The following is a 22,372-nucleotide window of genomic DNA, read 5'->3' on the forward strand; positions in this document are numbered from 1 at the left end:
TTATTTCAAGAAGTAATACTCCTCAAAATATGAAAATAAGTCACACTGTTTGACTGTACATGTATTGGGTTTTCCTGGGTTATTTATTTATTGTATATATGTGATTTCGTGTATAGGGCAAGGAGGAACAACATCTTGTAGGAGTGAGGAAGAGCCAGTTGTGAGTGTGGGGGAAGTTTGTGAGGAAGTAGGTAAAATGAAAGGGGGTAAGGCAGCCGGGATTGATGGGATAAAGATAGAAATGTTAAAAGCAGGTGGGGATATAGTTTTGGAGTGGTTGGTGAAATTATTTAATAAATGTATGGAAGAGGGTAAGGTACCTAGGGATTGGTAGAGAGCATGCATAGTTCCTTTGTATAAAGGCAAAGGGGACAAAAGAGAGTGCAAAAATTATAGGGGGATAAGTCTGTTGAGTATACCTGGTAAAGTGTATGGTAGAGTTATTATTGAAAGAATTAAGAGTAAGACGGAGAATAGGATAGCAGATGAACAAGGAGGCTTTAGGAAAGGTAGGGGGTGTGTGGACCAGGTGTTTACAGTGAAACATATAAGTGAACAGTATTTAGATAAGGCTAAAGAGGTCTTTGTGGCATTTATGGATTTGGAAAAGGCGTATGACAGGGTGGATAGGGGGGCAATGTGGCAGATGTTGCAGGTGTATGGTGTAGGAGGTAGGTTACTGAAAGCAGTGAAGAGTTTTTACGAGGATAGTGAGGCTCAAGTTAGAGTATGTAGGAAAGAGGGAAATTATTTCCCAGTAAAAGTAGGCCTTAGACAAGGATGTGTGATGTCACCGTGGTTGTTTAATATATTTATAGATGGGGTTGTAAGAGAAGTAAATGTGAGGGTCTTGGCAAGAGGCGTGGAGTTAAAAGATAAAGAATCACACATAAAGTGAGAGTTGTCACAGTTGCTCTTTGCTGATGACACTGTGCTCTTGGGAGATTCTGAAGAGAAGTTGCAGAGATTGGTGGATAAATTTGGTAGGGTGTGCAAAAGAAGAAAATTAAAAGTGAATACAGGAAAGAGTAAGGTTATGAGGATAACAAAAAGATTAGGTGATGAAAGATTGGATATCAGATTGGGGGGAGAGAGTATGGAGGAGGTGAATGTATTCAGATATTTGGGAGTGGACGTGTCAGCGGATGGGTCTATGAAAAATGAGGTGAATCATAGAATTGATGAGGGGAAAAGGGTGAGTGGTGCACTTAGGAGTCTGTGGAGACAAAGAACTTTGTCCTTGGAGGCAAAGAGGGGAATGTATGAGAGTATAGTTTTACCAACGCTCTTATATGGGTGTGAAGCATGGGTGATGAATGTTGCAGCGAGGAGAAGGCTGGAGGCAGTGGAGATATCATGTCTGAGGGCAATGTGTGGTGTGAATATAATGCAGAGAATTCGTAGTTTAGAAGTTAGGAGGAGGTGCGGGATTACCAAAACTGTTGTCCAGACGGCTGAGGAAGGGTTGTTGAGGTGGTTCGGGCATGTAGAGAGAATGGAGCGAAACAGAGTGACTTCAAGAGTGTATCAGTCTGTAGTGGAAGGAAGGCGGGGTAGGGGTCGGCCTAGGAAAGGTTGGAGGGAGGGGGTAAAGGAGGTTTTGTGTGCGAGGGGCTTGGACTTCCAGCAGGCATGCATGAGCGTGTTTGATAGGAGTGAATGGAGACAAATGGTTTTTAATACTTGACGTGCTGTTGGAGTGTGAGCAAAGTAACATTTATGAAGGGGTTCAGGGAAACCGGCAGGCCGGACTTGAGTCCTGGAGATGGGAAGTACAGTGCCTGCACTCTGAAGGAGGGGTGTTAATGTTGCAGTTTAAAAACTGTAGTGTAAAGCACCCTTCTGGCAAGACAGTGATGGAGTAAATGATGGTGAAAGTTTTTCTTTTTCGGGCCACCCTGCCTTGGTGGGAATGAGTCAGTGTGATAATAATAATAATAATGTAGGTTCAAGATAAGCTATTGTAGTGTGAACAAGGTAACATTTTGTGAAGGAATTCAGGAAAACTAGTTAGCAGGACTTGAGTCCTGGAGGTGGGAATAGGTTGGGGATAGGTTGCAGTTTTTGAACTGCAGTATTGGCATGCCTCTGGCAAGACAGTGATGGAGTGTGTTTTGTTTTGTTTTTTGGCCATCCTGCCTGGGTGGGAAATGGCTAGTGTTAAAAAATAATAATAAAAATATGAAGAGATACAACAATTTCAGCACATGATAATTAACTGTATACTAAGAGAAGGAAGCAAATTAATGGGCTAACTCTCCATCAAATGAAATAGCATAGTTCAGTCTATAACAATTATTTTTTATTGATATGGAAGCAGTACAGAACAGTGATTTTATTACATGTACTATAAAACAGATAGACAGAACATACAAAGACTTAAATTACTGTACAGGTCAGCCATCACTGATCCTGCAGTCACTAATCTAGTTCCATCACTAATCTGGCACTGTTTTCGGCTAGCGTAATTTCAAATTTCCCGGGTCGCCACACCATCCTGCCACTACTGTTTGATGGCGCTACTTGCTGCTTCAACATTGTTGGCATCACTTGCAAACACAGGCAAGCCATTCCAATTTGCTTTTTTCCATTTATTGTTATAACCTGCTCACTTTTAGCAGTCCTGACAGCCCTTCACCTCAAGACATGTAAATGTGCTTATGTTAGGTACAAGGACAAGTGCAACTAATGCGACATTTTATTGTGGGAATGTTTCGCTCTCCAGGAGCTTTGTCAAGCCATTACCTGGAGAGCGAAGTATTGCCACAATAGAATGTCAGTAGTTGCACTTGTCTTTTTACCTAACATATTGTCAGTAAATCTACCAACATTACTACTAAATGTGCTTAGTTGTAAATTTCAGCTCTTCACTTTGGAAGTGGCAGTGATGAACTTTCTTGTGTAAGTCAAGTTGGTTAACTTTATTAACCAACTTGTACTGATTTATGGGGTGTTTTAAAGGAAGGATGATGTGGCTAGCTATTGGGTTAAGTGTATTCTAACCTAACCATGTTGTGATCCAGCAAAATCACTAATCCGGCACCCTACAGGTCCCAGTGATGCCGGATTAGTAATGGCTGACCTGTACCTGTATTTGATATTGTAAGCGGACAATAATTACATTACACAAATAAGACAATACGTATGTGGGTTATGGCATAAATAAAATGGCATAACCTCCATTATCTTTTTCTGTCAAATGAAGGAGTAGACATCTATATTTAAATGATTAGTAAACAGAACAAGAGTAAAAGAAAATGAAAAGTATAATTTTTTTTTTAACAAGTCAGCCATCTCCCACCGAGGCAGGGTGACCCAAAAAGAAAGAAAATCCCCAAAAAGAAAATACTTTCATCATCATTCAACACTTTCACCTCACTCACACATAATCACTGTTTTTGCAGAGGTGTCCAGAATATAACAGTTTAGAAGCATATACGTATAAAGATACAACATATCCCTCCAAACCGCCAATATCCCGAACCCCTCCTTTAGAGTGCAGGCATTGTACTTCCCATTTCCAGGACTCAAGTCCGGCTATATAAAAATAACCGGTTTCCCTGAATCCCTTCACTAAATATTACCCTGCTCACACTCCAACAGCTCATCAGGTCCCAAATACCATTCGTCTCCATTCACTCCTATCGAACACGTTCACGCACGCTTGCTGGAAGTATAATATTATAGTATATTTAACTTGAGTGATTTTATTTTCATAATAAGGCAGTGATGGAGTGAATGATAATGAAAGTATTTCTTCTTTTTTGGATCGCCCTGCCTTGGCGGGAAACAGCTGATGTGTTAATAAAAATGTAAAAAATAATGAGTTGAGAAAGTGAAGTAACAGTAAAACAAAGCAAGTTATGTAAGTGCATCCAGAGGTATATTTATCTTGGTACATATACATGTTAGTATTTACTGTCATCCCTATTTTTCAGGGTACATATATGTTATTTACTTTAATCCCTATTTTTCAGGGTTAAAGTATTCTGTTAATGTACATGTAAAATGAGTTATTAGTAGCCATAATTATATTTAGGCTTCTTTTATTTAACCCTTAAACTGTCCAAACGTAGATCTATGTTTGCTTGCGTAGTGCTCCGAACGTGGCTCTATTTTTTTTTTACATTGTTTCTTATGGAGACAATCAAGGGCAGAGCACTACGCGCGCAAACATAGATATACGTTTGGACAGTCTAAAGGTTAATGTATTTATCTCATTCCTCGGGATTGGTACTGCAAGGCCGACGAAGAAAATTCTTGTGCTCACGAATCCATTTATTTGCAACTGTGAAAGAAAAATAGAAACACTAATTATAGATATACAAGATTTTTTTATTTTTCCTCAGTGGTTATCTCCTGTCTAGGTAGGGTGACCCAAAGAAGGAAACACTTTCACCATCATTCAATCTCTTGTCTTTCCAGAAGTGTGTTGACATCACAATTCAAGAGCTCCTCACTAGTATCACAAAATCTTCTTTGAGAGGCACACAAGATAATCAAAATCTCTATACATAACATCCTGCAGTGGGGGATGCCTTGAAGCTGGTGTAAGCCTCTTGATCCAAGGAAGTTAAACTACCCCTCCCCTTCCTCAGATCAAATCTGATTACCTCCTGTTACCTAGATTCTTTTAATGTTTGTTTTTAATATAATTCACACCCTGCGGGGTGTCAAGAGTCATTGTGTCTCAAGTCTAACATTTGCAAGAAGCTAAGTTAACTCTGTACGTCTTCACCCTCTTTTCCAATCTCATCCCTCACAGAAGGCTCCTTCATAATGATAAGGGATTCTTGATTACAAAAATTTGATATAAACCCCCTTCCTTGGATTAAACCTGATTGCCTCCCATTCCCAAGGGTGAGGTAAGATCTCTGCAGATTAAGTACTGTTTGACCCTTTCAGGTTTAGTGCATAACTTGATTATATTATTATCTGCTGATTAAGTACTTTTCCCTACATGTCCAGTACTGTAATAACAGTAATATGAAAATTATTCATATAAATGGTCCTTCAAGGGAGGTTCCTATATGCTGGTGAGGGGCTTTTGATCCAAGGAATCGTGCCTATTCACCCCATGGCTTAAACTTGATTGCCTTCCATTCCCCAAGTGCTGTATGACTTCTAAATATAATAATAATTATTATTCTTGTAAGAGATTTTTCGGTTGATGTTAGCCTCTGGTGATATGGCAGGCACTATTCATACTCCCAGGTTTTTTCTTCTCACTGAATGAGGTTAGCAGCTTCTTTCCTTCCTGAGTCTGTACCCTGTGTCTGGTCTCCTGGCCCCTTCCTCAAACTTTGTAACCTTGCATTTGCTGGGGTTGAATTCAAGCACACTTATTGGACCAGATTCGGTTGAAGTTAAGCAGCCTCTTATTGGCCAAGATTCTTTTGCAGCCTATCCCTGTCCTCATCTGTCTGTATTTTCCCCCATTGGTTTTTACATAATCAGTGAATATAGTACATCTGACTCGATTCCTTCTGGTGTCATTTGCATAAACCAGAAACAGTACTAGTCCAAATGCTAATTAATCCTTGTGGTACAATCCTTGTTACTCTTTCCCAGACAATCGCTCTTTTTACTTCCTTTCCCTAAGGTACTCCTTAAGGAAAGGAAGTACGTTCCTGGTTATTCCTGCCTGTTCTCAAGTTTTTGCCCCAGTCTTGTGTAAGGTACAGTGTCAAATGCCTTCTTGCAGTCTTGAGAAAATGCAATCCACCCAACATAATCACTCCTGCCTCACTTCTGTTACCTTGTCATAAAATTCCAAGAGGTTGGTTAGACAAGAGTAGCTATCTCTGAACCCATGCTGGTTGTTGTTTATAAATCCACATCTCTCCAAGTGCTCTACCACTCTCTTCCTGACTATAGTCTCCATTACCATGCATGGTATACTTGTCAGTAAAACTGGACTGTAGTTTAGCGTCTCCTGCCTATCTCAAGACTTCCTTAACCCTTTAAGTGGTCCGTGCCATAGATCTACGGCTTTACGTTGAGGGTCCAAACCATAGATCTACGTCCTGAGCTCAGCTCACTCTGATAAACTGTGAGTGGTAAATTTTGGCCTAGATGTGAGAGAATACATCTATGTGGTATGTGTGCACCTCATAAAACAAATCCTGCAGCACACGGTGCATAATGAGAGGAAAAAAACTGAGACCGTAATTTTCGATTAAAACAGTGACTTCGAAGTTTTTTTTTTTGTGTGTGTTTTTTATAGTTGTATTTGCGTTGGTTTCATTTGATAGAATGGAAGATATATTACAGAAATAGAGATGATTTTAATTGGTTTTATTACTGGAAATGGCTTGAAACTGGGCTCAAAGTAGTGGAAATGTTAAATTTTTGCCGATGTTCAAGAGTAAACAAATGACCTCACACGTCTGCTGGTGGGTCTAATATACGTTCACAAATGTGGTGATATTATTTATACAATTATTACAATATTGCGTAACAGTAAATCTTCTATTTTTTGTCTGAACAAAAATTCATTATGTGAATAAAAAATCAAAATGGAATTCAATAGTAAAGCCTGAAAATATAACTAATGAACAGAGGAAATGTTAGTTTAGTGCCAGGAATGCCTTCCTTGTTTATTCTGGACCCTATTTTGAAATTGGAGTATTTTGAACTTTGCATTAAATTGGCCAAATTACCAATTTCTGATCACTTTATTTTGTAGTTGAAACAGTTGACTTGGCGAATTCTTGTGCTCAATCGACAGAATAGAAGTATTACTAGTGAAATAGCTAAGAATTTGGTCAGCGTAAATATCGCTGACACATCAAAATTCGCGAGAGCATAATTTCGTCAATTTTCCATCAAATGTCGTACTTTTTGTTTTATTACCTTCAGAAAAAGATTCTCTACCATTTCATAAGAAAAAATAACAAAATTATTTTTTGAAAATTCTTGGACACTGGTGCACACTTTGAAATTTTTTTTTGGCCTCTGGACCCTGAAAGGGTTGACCGTTTGGGGGTCGACAGGTCCTCTCAGAGACTTGTTCTTAGGGTCGGCCAAATTTCAAAAAAAAAAAAAATGATTTTTTCTTATGGAAAGATAGAGAATCTTTTCTCGATCATAACAACACCAAAAGTATGAAATTTGATGGACAACTTACGGAATTATGCTTTCGCGAAGTTAGCTGTCTTGACGATGTTTACGCATTGGCAATTTTGCCCACTTTGAGCCGTATTTTCAGCCAATTCCAGTGTACTAGTCGACAAAAATCGTAACTATTTTGCTAGAACTCCATTTTTTCTATCGAATGAGTACAAGAAACCACCCATTTACCGATTTCAACTATCCAATACAGTGGTCAGAATTTAGCAATTTTGCCAATTTCACACATATTCCAAAGATGCCAATTTCCGAATAGGGTCTAAAATAAACAAGAAAGACATTCCTGGCACTAAAATAACAAGTTCTCTGTTCGTTAGTCACATCTCCAGGCCCCTCTTATATTTCTTTTGCTTTCCACTTTGAATTTTTATTCTCACAAAATAAATAAGATTTACTGTTATGCAGACTACTGCATTAGTGTAGAAATGGTATAAATAATATCAGCACACTTGTGAAAGTATATTAGACTCACCAGTTGATGTGTATTGGATGCTTTGCATGATTTGTTTACTTTTGTACTTCGGTAAAAATCGAACATTTCTGCTACTTTGAGCTCAATTTCAAGGTACTTTTCATTGTAAAACCAGTCAAAATCATCTCAATTTCTGTAATATGTCTTCCATTCTATAAAGTGAGACTAAGAAAACTAGAATACAACAATAAATACCATACGAAAATACAGTGCAAAGTCGCTGTTTTAATCCAAAAACACGGTCAAAGTTTTTTTTCTCATTACGCACTATGTGCTGCAGGATTTTTTTATACTGAGCACACTGACCACATAGACCCATTCTTTCATATGTAGGCCTACCAGGTTTCTCTCACTAGATCTGAGGGTGCTAGAATTTAGGCGTACTGGTACGTCAAAAACCCTGGGCCGTAAGATGTATTAGTACGTCCGAAACCCCCAAAGGGTTAAATATATTTATTTATTTATTAATTTGAACATGATACATTGAAGTACAAAAAAATACAGTGGTTAAGTGTAACATGCCAAAGCCCCTTGTATGCAGAGCATTATGGGCAGGCTTAAAATTAACTTAAGATTAACTAAACAATGATATATTCAGTGGTAAACATTATTGTAAACAGATAAAAGTTAAGGACAATGAGTATTTCAAAGACAGGTCATATGGTCATTTAGGTCATTTACTGTGTTGCTGTGCATTGGGTAACAGGTTAAACATTTATGAGATACAATTATTCAGTATTTATTTAGTTGTGGGTGAGTAGGTGATTTTTAAGTGGAGACTTGAATATATAAACAGTGTTTCTTTTATATCCACAGGTAATGAATTCCAGATTTTTGGGCCTTTTATGTGCATTGAGTTTTTGCATAGTGTGAGATGGACACGAGGAACATCAAAGAGTGATCTGTGCCTTGTGTTATGGTCACGTGTTCTTTTGAGGTTGGTAAGGAGACGTTTGAGGGGAGGGTTTATATCCGAGTTAAAAGTGTTCTATGTATTCTATATCTGCTATGTTTGCTGTCTTCCAGATCTTTGGCACTTATCCTGTGGACAGTGACTTGTAGATCATAGCTATAGGTTCATATAGTGCTCCTGCTCTCTCTTGCAGAATCCCTGGTGACTCTGTCAAGATCCACTGCTTTTAATGTGTCTGGCCAATTTTTTTTTTGTCTGAAATCCATTAATGAGAGGTTTCACTGTATGTACATACAAACGTGTGCATGCACACACACAAAACGGACATGGCTCTGTTGATAAGAGCCTTTGCCAGATGATAACTAACATGCAGTCACCTGGCTTAAAATCCAACTAAAAATATATATATAATTGCTACAATTTTTTAATTATTTTTTATTAACACATTGGCCGATTCTCACCAAAGCAGGGTGGCCCGAAAAAGAAAATCTTTCATCATCATTCACTCCATCACTGTCTTGCCAGAGGGGTGCTTTATGCTAGTTATAAAACTGCAACATTAAAACCCCTCCTTCAGAGTGTAGACACTGTACTTCCCATCTCCAGGACTCAAGTCTGGCCTGCCGGTTTCCCTGAATCCCTTCATAAATGTTACTTTGCTCACACTCCAACAGCACATCAAGTATTAAAAACTATTTGTCTCCATTCACTCGTATCAAATGTGCTCATGCATGCTTGCTGGAAGTCCAAGCCCCTCGCACACAAAACCTTTACCCCCTCCCTCCAACCCTTCCTAGGCCGACCCCTACTACACCTTCCCTCCACTACGGATTTATACATTCTCGAAGTCATTCTGTTTTGTTCATCTGCTATCCTACTCTCTGTCTTACTCTTAATTCTTTCAATAATAACTGTACCACACACTTTACCAGGTATACTCAACAGACTTCTTCTTTCAACAAACCAGCTGTATCCCACCAAGGCAGGGTGGCCCAAAAAGAAAAATGAAAGTTTTTCTTTTTAAATTTAGTAATTTGTACAGGAGAAGGGGTTACTAGCCCCTTGCTCCCGGCATTTTAGTCGCCTCTTACAACACGCATGGCTTACGGAGGAAGAATTCTGTTCCACTTCCCCATGGAGATAAGAGGAAATAAACAAAAACAAGCACTAGAAAGAAAATAGAAGATTATTATTATTATAATCAAAAAGAAGCGCTTAGCCAAGAAAATAGAAGAAAACCCAGAGGTGTGTGTGTATATATAGTATGTACAATATATATATATATATATTTTTTTATATATATATATATATATATATATATATATATATATATATATATATATACAGTGGACCCCCGCATAACGATCACCTCCCAATGCCACCAACTATGTAAGTGTATTTATGTAAGTGCATTTGTACGTGTATGTTTGGGGGTCTGAAATGGACTAATCTACTTCACAATATTCCTTATGGGAACAAATTCGGTCAGTACTGGCACCTGAACATAATTCTGGAATGAAAAAATATCATTACCCGGGGGTCCACTGTATATATATATACATTATATATATGTATATATATATATATACATTATATATATGTATATATATATATACATATGTATACAGTGGACCCCCGTTTAACGATATTTTTTCATTCCAGAAGTATGTTCAGGTGCCAGTACTGACCGAATTTGTTCCCATAAGGAATATTGTGAAGTAGATTAGTCCATTTCAGACCCCCAAACATACACGTACAAACGCATTTACATAAATACACTTACATAATTGGTCGCATTGGGAGGTGATCGTTAAGCGGGGGTCCACTGTATATATATATATATATATATATAATATATACTATATATTATATATATATTACATATATATATATATATATATATATAATATATACTATATATTATATATATATTACATATATATATATATATTTTTTTTTTTTCAACAAGTCGGCCGTCTCCCACCGAGGCAGGGTGACCCAAAAAAGAAAGAAAATCGCCAAAAAGAAAATACTTTCATCATCATTCAACACTTTCACCACACTCACACATTATCACTGTTTTTGCAGAGGCGCTCAGAATACAACAGTTTAGAAGCATATACGTATAAAGATACACAACATATCCCTCCAAACTGCCAATATCCCAAACGCCTCCTTTAAAGTGCAGGCACTGTACTTCCCATTTCCAGGACTCAAGTCCGACTATATGAAAATAACCGGTTTCCCTGAATCCCTTCACTAAATATTACCCTGCTCGCACTCCAACAGATCGTCAGGTCCCAAGTACCATTCGTCTCCATTCACTCCTATCTAACACGCTCACGCACGCTTGCTGGAAGTCCAAGCCCCTCGCCCACAAAACCTCCTTTACCCCCTCTCTCCAACCCTTTCGAGGACGACTCCTACCCCTCCTTCCTTCCCCTATAGATTTATATACTTTCCATGTCATTCTACTTTGATCCATTCTCTCTAAATGACCAAAGCACCTCAACAACCTCTCTTCTGCCCTCTGACTAATGCTTTTATTAACTCCACACCTTTTCCTAATTTCCACACTCTGAATTTTCTGTATAATATTTACACCACACATTGCCCTTAAACAGGACATCTCCACTGCCTCCAACCGTCTCCTCGCTGTTGCATTTACCACCCAAGCTTCACATCCATATAAGAGTGTTGGTACTACTATACTTTCATACATTCCCTTCTTTGCCTCCATAGATAACGTTTTTTGACTCCACATATACCTCAACGCACCACTCACCTTTTTTCCCTCATCAATTCTATGATTAACCTCATCCTTCATAAATCCATCCGCCGACACGTCAACTCCCAAGTATCTGAAAACATTCACTTCTTCCATACTCCTCCTCCCCAATTTGATATCCAATTTTTCTTTATCTAAATCATTTGATACCCTCATCACCTTACTCTTTTCTATGATCACTTTCAACTTTCTACCTTTACACACATTCCCAAACTCATCCACTAACCTTTGCAATTTTTCTTTAGAATCTTCCATAAGCACAGTATCATCAGCAAAAAGTAACTGTGTCAATTCCCATTTTGAATTTTATACCCCATAATTTAATCCCACCCCTCTCCCGAACAGCCTAGCATTTACTTCTTTTACAACCCCGTCTATAAATATATTAAATAACCATGGTGACATTACACATCCCTGTCTAAGACCTACTTTTACCGGGAAGTAGTCTCCCTCTCTTCTACACACCCTAACATGAGCCTCACTATCCTCATAAAACCTCTTTACAGCATTTAGTAACTTAACACCTATTCCATATACAGTGGACCCCCGCTTAGCGATCACCTCCCAATGCGACCAATTATGTAAGTGTATTTATGTAAGTGCGTTTGTACGTGTATGTTTGGGGGTCTGAAATGGACTAATCTACTTCACAATATTCCTTATGGGAACAAATTCGGTCAGTACTGGCACCTGAACATACTTCTGGAATGAAAAAATATCGTTAACCGGGGGTCCACTATACTTGTAACATCTGCCACATTGGTCCCCTATCCACTCTATCATATGCCTTTTCTAAATCCATAAATGCAATAAAAACTTCCCTACCTTTATCTAAATACTGTTCACATATATGCCTCAATGTAAACACTTGATCTACACATCCCCTACCCACTCTAAAACCTCGTTGCTCATCCACAATCCTACATTATGCCTTACCTCTAATTCTTTCAATAATAACCCTGCCATACTGGTATACTCAGTAAACTTATTCCTCTATAATTTTTACAATCTCTTTTGTCCCCTTTCCCTTTATATAAAGGGACTATACATGCTCTCTGCCAATCCCTAGGTACCTTCCCCTCTTTCATACCTTTATTAAACAAAAATACCAACCTCTCCAACTCTATATCCTCCCTGCTTTTAACATTTCTGTCATGACCCCGTCAGTTCCAGCTGCTTTACCCCATTTCATTCTATATAATGCCTCACGCACCTCCCCCACTCACATCCTGCTCTTCTTCAGTCCTACAAGATGGTATACCTCCCTGGCCAGTGCATGAAATTACCATCTCCCTTTCTTCGCCGACATTTAGAAGTTCCTCAAAATATTCTCGCCATCTACCCAATACCTCCATGTCCCCATCTATTAACTTCCCTACTCTGTTTTTAACTGATATATCCATTCATTCCCTAGGCTTTCTTAACTTGTTTAACTCACTCCAAAATTTTTTCTTATTTTCATTAAAATTTCTTTACGGTGCCTCTCCCACTCTATCATCTGCTCTCCTTTTGTATTCTCTCACCACTCTCTTCACCTTTCTATTACTCTCCATGTACTCGACTCTTCGTATAACACTTCTGCTTTGTAAAAACCTCTCATAAGCTATCTTTTTCTCTTTTATCACACCCTTTACTTCATCATTCCACCAATCACTCCTCTTTCCTCCTGCACCCACCCTCCTATAACCACAAACTTCTGCCCCACATTCTAATACTGCATTTTTAAAATTATTCCAACCCTCTTCAACCCTAACTGCCTCCTCTTTTAGTTTATACACCTTCACCTCTCTCTCTTACTTGCTGCTTCTATTTTCCTTGTATCCCATCTACCTTTTACTCTCACTGTAGCTACAACTAGAAAGTGATCTGATATATCTGTGGCCCCTCTATAAACATGTACATCCTGAAGTTTACTCAACAGTCTTTTATCTGCCAATACATAGTCCAGCAAAGTACTGTCATTACGCCCTACATCATATCTCGTATACTTATTTATCCTCCTTTTCTTAAAATACGTATTACTTATAACTGAACCCTTTTCTATACGAAGTTCACTCAAAGGGCTCCCATTATCATTTACACCTGGCACCCCAAACTTACCTACCACACCCTCTCTAAATGTTTCTCCTTTGGCATTTAGGTCCCCTACCACAATTACTCTCTCATGTGGTTCAAAGGTTCTTATACATTCGCTTAACATCTCCCAAAATCTCTCTCCTCTACACTCCTCTCTTCTCCAGGTGCATACACTCTTATTATGACCCATTTTTCACATCCGACCCTTATTTTAATCCACATAATCCCTGAATTTACACATTTATTTATTTATTTATTTATTTATTTATTTAGAAATTTTAGCATACATACAGAGGTACAAAAAAAATACAGGTAAGAGCAGCATGCCAAAGCCACTTATATGCATAGCATTACGGGCTGGCTTAAAATTAACTTAAGATTAACTAAGCAATGATGAAATCAGTGATAAGACATTATTGTAAACAGATAACTATAAAGCACAAATGAGTATTACAAAGACAGGTCATATGGTTGCATGCATTGCTGTTCATTCAGTAGAATGGAGTATTCTGTTAGGTAGTGTATTTAAAAAAATAACAAAGTTAGATTGGGTCCTAGGTTTAACATTTATGTGATATAATTGTGAGTAACATTTTGGATATACAATTTATAAGGTTCAGTTATTCAGTATTTATTTGGTTTTGAGTGAGTAAGTGAACTTTGAGAAGAGACTTGAATTTATAAACAGGTAGTGTTTCTTTTATATTTACAGGTAATGAATTCCAGATTTTAGGGCCTTTTATGTGCATTGAGTTTTTGCATAGCGTGAGATAGACATGAGGAACATCAAAGAGTGATCTGTGCCTTGTGTTATGGTCATGTGTTCTGTTGAGGTTGGCAAGGAGATGTTTGAGGGGAGGGTTAATATCAGAGTTAAGTGTTCTATGTATGTAATAGGTGCAGTAATAAGTATGGATGTTTTGTATGGTGAGTAGGTTGAGTGTTTTGAATATTGGTGGAGTGTGTTGCCTGTAGTGAGAATTTGTTATCATTCTAACTGCAGCCTTTTGTTGGGTAATTAGTGGTCTGAGATGGTTAATTGTTGTTGAGCCCCATGCACAAATTCCATAGGTGAGATAGGGGTAAATAAGAGAGTGATAAAGGGCCAGGAGGGCTGACTGTGGAACATAGTACCGTATCTTCGATAGTATGCCTACAGTCTTGGAAATTTTCTTATAAATTTGTTGTATATGTGTATGAAATTTGAGTCTATTATCAAGGTGGATTCCTAAGAATTTTCCCTCTGTTAGCTTTGTGATAGGTGATCCGTTTATCGTTATGTTAAGAGGTACATCTGTAGCTCTGTTACCAAACTGAATGAAGTAGGTTTTGTCAATGTTTAGTGTAAGTTTGTTAGTCCTCATCCAGGTAGATATTTTCTGTAATTCGGTGTTTACAGTATTGGCTAGCGTGACTGGGCTCGGGTGAGAGAAGACGTATGTAGTGTCATCTGCAAAAAGTGTGGGTTTGAGTAATTGCGAAGCATTTGGTAGGTCATTTATGTATAGGAGAAAGAGAAGAGGGCCAAGGACACTTCCCTGTGGGACACCAACTGTAATTGGTTGTGCGGAAGAGCTTGCCCCATTTGCGTACACATATTGGCTTCTTATATTCCCTCTTCTCCTTCCATAACTGGTCCTTTAACATTATTGCTACCCCTTCCTTAGCTCTAACTCTCTCCTGACTTAATCCCATTTATTTCTCCCCACTGAAACTCGCCTACCTCCTTCAGCTTTGTTTCACTTAGGGCCAGGACATCCAACTTCCTTTCATTCATAACATCAGCAATCATCTCTTATCATCCACACTACATCCACACACATTCAAGCATCCCAGTTTTATAAGGTTTTTCTTCTGACTTTTAGTAAATGTGTACAGGAGAAGGGGTTACTAGCCCATTGCTCCTGGCATATTAGTTGCTTCATACGACATGCATGGCTTACGGAGGAAAGATTCTTTTCCACTTCCCCATGGACAATAGAGAGGAAAAAAAAAACAAGAACAAGAGCTATTTAGAAAAAGAAGAAAAACCCTAGATGTGTGTATGTATATATATCTTCTTCTTTCAACAAACCGGCCGTATCCCACCGAGGCAGGGTGGCCCTAAAAGAAAAACAAAAGTTTCTCTTTTTAAATTTAGTAATTTATACAGGAGAAGGGGTTACTAGCCCCTTGCTCCCGGCATTTTAGTCGCCTCTTACAACACGCATGGCTTAGGGAGGAAGAATTATGTTCTACTTCTCCATGGAGATAAGAGGAAATAAACAAGAATAAGAACTAGAAAGAAAATAGAAGAAAACCCAGAGGGGTGTGTGTGTATATATATGCTTGTACATGTATGTGTAGTGTGACCTAAGTGTAAGTAGAAGTAGCAAGATATACCTGTTATCCAGCGTGTTTATGAGACAAAAAAAGACACCAGCAATCCTACCATCATGTAAAACAGTTACAGGTTTCTGTTTCACAGTCACCTGGCAGGATGGTAGTACCTCCCTGGATGGTTGCTTTCTACCAACCTAATACCTACAAATTAGGAGGAATTTATTTTATTAATTTTGAAAATCTCTCAATTACAGTACCAGTTTATATAATACAATTATGTAAAGAGACGACCGACTTGTTGAAAAAAAAAAAAAATATATTATTATAAGTAATGGTTCTGTAATTTTAAGTAACAAATCTATTTATAATTAACCCCCTGTTGGGAATTATTTTGTTGCAGGTGAGGGCTCCTCCAAGGACTTTTTCTACCTTTTCTACCCTCTTTGAATTTTTTTTTTTTTTTTTTTTGTCAGCAATTGCATTATTACACCAACTTTGATTATAGTTTCTTTTTAATGCTCCCTCTAATCTTACTGCTTCCCTCCTAGCTGACAGCCCCACCTTTGACACAGAATCCCTCTTTGACTTTGACAGCAACAGATTTATCACACAATCTTTGATTATATGTACTTCCTTCAGCACTCCTCACTGCCCTTTCCATTATGCTCTCCATTCTTGCTAGTTTCAGATCAAGCATATTACACAGTCCACATACCCTACCCTGCAGTGCTGTATGACCCTGGTGGGTTTAGCTCTTAGTTTTGATTATACTAATAATAATCTAACCTTAGTGACTACCTCTTGCATACTCCTAACCTTCACTGGTCTCTGATCTTCACATATTTCATCTTTAGCACATCCTGCCCTGCAGTGCTGTATGACCCTTGTGAGTTTAGTGTTAGTTGTGATTGCAATAATATTCTACCTTTTCCTGGATTGATTATGATTTGCCCAGGTGCTGTATGACCACATCGGTTTTGTGCTTCCCCTATCCATAATAATGATAATCAGCATAATTAACAAGTCTATATAGTAATTAAAACCAATTTACTGATTGTTATTGAATATAAACATATGGTAGGTATGATATTGATACTGACCCCACTTGTTGCCCAGCAGCACAGGACAGCCTCCATGCTGAGTCCTGAAGTCAGCATTGCCATTCTTCTTGAGGTTGTACCAGAAGGCTGCAGCACCCTTCACAGCTGGGACTGAGATGCCAGCATTCACAAAGGCAGTCCTTCCTCCAGATTTCACATCTGTTAACTGAGATATTAATACATTAGTTACTGTTTAAAAACTTTTCATATTTCTAGTTTTTTACGGGATAAAATATACAGCGTCTGCCAGGATATACGTACAGTATTGCAAAGCTAATGAGAGTATATAAACCAAGGCATAAAGTGAGAGAGCACTTACATAGAAAATCCAGGTTGCTATGCGATCACCAGCTGGGAATTCCTTTTCATACACGAGAGATTGATTCCACTGTCAAGGCAAGAGGAAAACGTTGGATTATATTCCTTGTTGACTCCCCAGACCCTTCCAGGGAGGTGCCTTCATGCTAGTAAGTTCTTAATCCAAGGAACTGGATGTATCTTCCCTTTCCTTGGATCCAGTCTGATTGTCTCCCATTCCCCAGGTGCTGTATGACTTATATGGGTTTAGCAATCCCCTATGATTGTGCAGTGGAACCCTGGATTTCGTACGCACCGGATATCGGACATTTTGGATTTAAACACTTGGATTTTGTACCTTGTACGCTTTCGCCCACCAGGATGCCACCTCGGTCTGGCTTTATCACTGGTTGAGTGAGCATTCATCCAAAACATTTCGCAATTTTTGTGCTTGTTTATTGATTGTGACTGTGAAATAAGCCACCATGGGCCCAAAGAAGTTCCTAGTGCCAGCCCTTTGGGGTTCAGTGCTAGTAAAAGACAAAGAAGGGAAGTAACCCCAGAGAGGGCTTTGATACTTGAAGTCCTTATGGTGGGGGATTCCCCTTCCAAACAATAACCTCAACTCTCTCTCCTCGCCATCTTCAATACGCCGACAAGAGTCTTCAATAAAGGTATTTATTGTTCATTTATCATTAAAATTAGTGCTTTATACATATTTATTTCTCATTGTTTTCTGTATGTAAAACTATAGTTATTCTTTAAAAAATTATTTTTTTGTGAATATTTTTGGGTGTCTGGAACGGATTAATTGGATTTACATTATTTCTTATGGGAAATATTACTTCGGTTTTCATACGTTTCGGATTTAGGATGACCTTCTGAAACGAATTAAGTATGAAATCCAGGGTTCCACTGTAGAGTGGTACCTCGAGTTTCGAACAGCTCCCAACTCGAACAATTATGTAAGTGTATTTTTGTAAGCTTTTGTAAATGTATTTTTGGAGGTCTGAAACGGACTAATCTAATTAACATTATTCCTCATGGGAACAAATTTGTCCGGTATCGGCACTCGAACAGCCTTCTGGAACAAATTAAGTTTGTAACTCAAGGTACCACTGTACTTAATTATAATATTAGGTGATCACTGCTTACAAAAGAATAGTTGAAAATGGGAGTAGGCCTACTGGCCCATATTGGGTAGGCAAAGGTATGAGTGTGCTTAATACAGCAATCAAACTAATTTACTGCTTTGCAGTATGTACAATATGAATTTTTGCATTGCTTATTTCTCCTTCAAAGAGTAAGTGGAGGAAACAGCCTTGATGTTTTTGCAAGGCTCTTTACTTGAGGAATTAAAGCTATGTATGTACCTTTTCCTTCATCAGACTGAACCAGATATTTTCCCATTTCCTGGGTGTAATGACACTTAAGGGTTTAAGAAGTCCTCATGAATAAGTCACACATGTACTCACACTTCCTTCCTGCAGTCCTTTGTAGAAGACGTCCATATGTTCATCATAGTGCCCGCCTATACCATAGTTCAATACCTGAAAAAAAAAATGTGAATATTTAAGACAGAGTGTGTGCTCTTCTTTTGTGTGCCTTGATGCTGGTGAAGGGCTCTCAATCCAAGGAACTGAAACTAAGCAAGTTACAGTGGTAATGAACTATGCAGAGGTTTATGATTAGCAGAGTAACTCAGATGAGTGGCTTTAACAGCAGTACAAGAGTAATCAGGTTACTGTTAAATATTGGGACAAATGATTAAAGCTTCCAAACACTTGAAAGCAGAAGATTTTTTACTGAGATTTTCCATTAGTACTCCTTACTACCCTTACTGACTCTGCCTCATACATGCCCTTCACCCTCTGATCTTTGCATATTATTTCTTTAGCACATCCTGCCCTGCAACACTGTATGACCCTTGTGAGCTTAATTTTTTTTTTTTTTCAACAAGTTGGCCGTCTCCCACCAAGGCAGGGTGATCCCAAAAAGAAAGAAAACCCCAAAAAGAAAATACTTTCATCATCATTCAACATTTTCACCACACTCATACACTATCACTGTTTTTGCAGAGGTGCTCAGAATACAACAGTTTAGAAGCATATACGACTTCCAGTGGGCTTAATGCTTAGTTTTAATTGAAATAATAATTTATTACCGATATGATCTATATACAGGAATGGGCCCCTCAAAGGAGGTTCCTTGATACAGGTGGGGCTCTTGATCTAGGGAATTGGATCTGTGCTCCAGTTCCCTGAACCGAGCCTGAATACCTTTCATCCCCCCCACATGCGCTGTATAACCCTACGGGTTTAGCGCTCCCCCATAATTATAATAATACAGGAATGGTGAAAATTTCATATGAAATGAGAGTATTAAGATGAAGTAACGTTACTTGCAGTGATGTGTAATGCCATGGTAATTTATCCACACGTGCATACATCACCGAGTCTATATGCATCAGAGGATTTAAACTATGAATACTAGGATGAATATAATGAGTTTGTATGTGATTTGGTTTGTGACAAAAAAAAATTAAAGATCAGTATACCTGAATGGCATTTCAGGGGTAAACGCCCCTGCAGCCCGGTCAATGCCCAGGCCTCGCAGAGGATCAGGACCTAGTCAAAGGGTAATAACATTACAATGCACACACCTGTAGTTCTTCTCCCGCCCTCTCTTGTATAGGTCCTTCAAACACAAAGAGACCTGTGACATAGGCAATCCTCCTTGCAACATTGAGGAGTGCAGGATGGGAACCATTTTTAAGCCAGGCAGTCTGTGACACTCTTGCCTCTGTGTAGGGATTCTTGTTAACCACTGTTGACCGTACTAACTGGAATACACACACAAAAAAGTAAAAATCAGAGAATATTTTTGATTCCGAATAAAACTACTCTCAAGGGAGATTCATAACCTGTGAGGGGGCTCTTGATCCAAGGAACTGGACCAACCCTCCCCTTCCCTGGGTAAATTAGGAGTATGTACTTTAGTCTCTTCTCCATAAGCAGAGTGCAGGGAGAACAATAACAAAACATATTATTATTATAATCAAGGGGGAAGCACTAAACCCGGAGGACCTCTTCAAGGGGGGCTCCTTGGCGTGGTGAAGAGGCTCTTGGTCTGAGGAATTAGCCCTGTCAGTCTTCTTCCTCAGACCGAACCTAATTACCCCCCATTCTCCCCTCCCCTATCCCATCCTCCCCTTTTTCCATTCCTCCTCCTCCTCCTCACCCCTCCCTTTTGCCCTTCCTCTTTTTGGCCTTTGGGATTTCTCCCACAGGCTCGCTAGTTCCTAGGTAGGGGAAAGGACACCGGGGTCCATCCCATTCCGTTGAGGTTCTTGGTGGTGGCGTAGTTTGCCGTGGAATCTGGATTGCCTGGGGATGTCCCGATCCCTCTCCGGTATCCCGGAGTAGCTTTGGGTGTCTTTCGGGCGACGGGTGTATCTCTGGAAGCCACCTTTCGGATTCCGGGGGTGGTGGCCGAAGGAGGTATGCTTTGTGGCGGATATCCGGCCGCCCTCTCTTTTGTCCACCGAGGTAGCTCAGCAGATGTGAGGTTGCTATCCCGGATTGCTGGTTTACTGGCATGAAGGGTAGGGTATGGCATGGGTTCCATGCTGCATCTGCGCTACTAGCGGTGTTGAGGTCCTCTTGGGCACGGAGGGAGATTTCCGGCCCTTTCATTCCTCCTGGGAACTATTCCTCCCCGCTCCCCCCTTTTTTTATTCTTTTTTTTATTTTTCTTTTCTTTTCTTCTTTCTTTTTTTTTCTTAAAAACAAAAAGCAAAGGAGTAACCTAACCATGGCAGCCCTAGTCCATGAACCCACTACCCCCGGGCCCCTTCTTGATGCCGCACCCCATTCTGACCCTGCCTTGTGTTTAGACCACTCTTTGGACACTCCTGATGCCCCTGTACTTCTTGCTGGTGCTGTTTCCTCACCCGCTTCAGGTACCGGGGCTTCGACTGACTCCTTCGATTTGTCTGAACTCCGCTCTCCTTTGACTATGCTTCCGGCTTCTCCCTCTACGGTACGGCAATTTTCGAATCGCCCGCCCATTTCACGCCGGACCAACTCCGGTCCTACTCCTAAACGCCAACGTCAATCTCCTGATGATGCTCCTTCGTTACCTTCCCATTCTACTCGGAAAAGACCGACACGTCAAGCACTCCCTCTCCACGCTCAGTTTCAGACCACACAATGGACTAAATTCTTTACTTTAAGACCGACTTCTTCTTCTGCCTACCTTTCTGACCATAGTATTGGCAAAGTGCTCCTGCGTCATGTTGGCAGAGATATTTCATTTCATGCTCTCAAGAGCGGTACGCGCATCGTCACTGTCCAGAATGCTACCCAAGCTCATGATCTTTCTCTCCTTTCGAATATCGATACTACTCCTATCACTATTGAAAAACATCTTTCTCTCAATTCTTGTAGTGGTACTGTCATTCTGCCCCATACCATAGTCCAACAGAATTTCCAGTCATGTGGCAATGACATTTTTGAACAGCTGGAACTCCAGGATCTCCCAATCCTCAAAGTAGACACTTATGTCCTTCCTGCCCGGGGGCGGAGATGTTACCCTTGCAATGTGGCTCGTTTAACTTTTGACAGCCGAGAACTCCCGTCCTCTGTATATGTCGCGGGACATCGGTTACAAGTTCGAAAGGTGATACCTACACCACAACAATGTAGAAATTGCTGGCGTTTTGGTCACCCAGCGAAATATTGCAGATCTATGGCCGAATGCCCAGTCTGTGGTGCTGACGACCATTCTAATACATCTTGCAGTCAACCTCCATCTTGCCTTAATTGTAATGAAGCTCACCCTTCGTACTCCCGCCGTTGCCAGGTCTACTTAAATGAACGTGAAATCCGTTGCCTCAAAGAGGCAGAAGGTCTCCCTTATGCTATGGCAGTTACTCATCTCCGCCTCCAAGGGAGACTACCCCGTGTTTCTTATTCTCGTGTTTCCAAACATCCCCCCACTTCTGGGGTCCCATCTTCTGCAGCCTCCTCTGTTGTTACCCCTCCCATAGCCACTACGGCATCTAATCCTTTTGCTGTCCTTGGCTCTGACGTCCCGACTACAACTCAGTCTGTTCTCACATCTTCGCGTCCTTCCTCACAAGCCCCAGTATCGACAAGACCTAGTACGACACCTAATACCAATCGCCCCTCTACTCAGAAGTCCAAAAAATCCACATTGCTCAAATCTTCTTTGCCCCTTCCTTCCCTTCTTCCACCTCCACACTTTACCTT

At 39.7% G+C, this 22,372-nt stretch overlaps 2 protein-coding genes across 7 annotated transcripts in view; one reads left to right on the forward strand and one right to left on the reverse strand.

Moving 5' to 3' along the window:
• The window catches only part of LOC128687963 (uncharacterized), a 100,490-nt gene extending 81,601 nt beyond the window's left edge, over positions 1-18,889 (forward strand). For 2 of the 5 annotated variants that reach the window (XR_011391816.1, XR_008406923.2), the window contains one exon: positions 4,426-8,413. The gene's annotated coding sequence lies outside the window, so the exon portion shown is untranslated. The other 3 variants (XR_008406926.2, XR_008406924.2, XR_008406927.2) reach the window with 3 other exon arrangements.
• Positions 3,120-22,372, reverse strand: part of LOC128693404 (prolyl 4-hydroxylase subunit alpha-3-like) — a 44,520-nt gene continuing 25,267 nt past the window's right edge. For both annotated transcript variants that reach the window (XM_070083648.1, XM_070083647.1), the window contains 5 exons: positions 19,762-19,941; positions 18,575-18,649; positions 17,122-17,190; positions 16,803-16,968; positions 3,120-4,288 (listed from right to left, as the gene is read on the reverse strand). In XM_070083648.1, coding sequence (XP_069939749.1) covers positions 4,218-4,288; positions 16,803-16,968; positions 17,122-17,190; positions 18,575-18,649; positions 19,762-19,941 — 561 coding nt within the window. In that variant the 3' untranslated portion in view covers positions 3,120-4,217. The remainder of the gene's footprint in view (positions 4,289-16,802; positions 16,969-17,121; positions 17,191-18,574; positions 18,650-19,761; positions 19,942-22,372) is intronic.

The sequence above is a fragment of the Cherax quadricarinatus genome, chromosome 10 (genome assembly GCF_038502225.1).
Source record: "Cherax quadricarinatus isolate ZL_2023a chromosome 10, ASM3850222v1, whole genome shotgun sequence".
In the NCBI taxonomy this organism is placed as follows: domain Eukaryota; kingdom Metazoa; phylum Arthropoda; class Malacostraca; order Decapoda; family Parastacidae; genus Cherax; species Cherax quadricarinatus.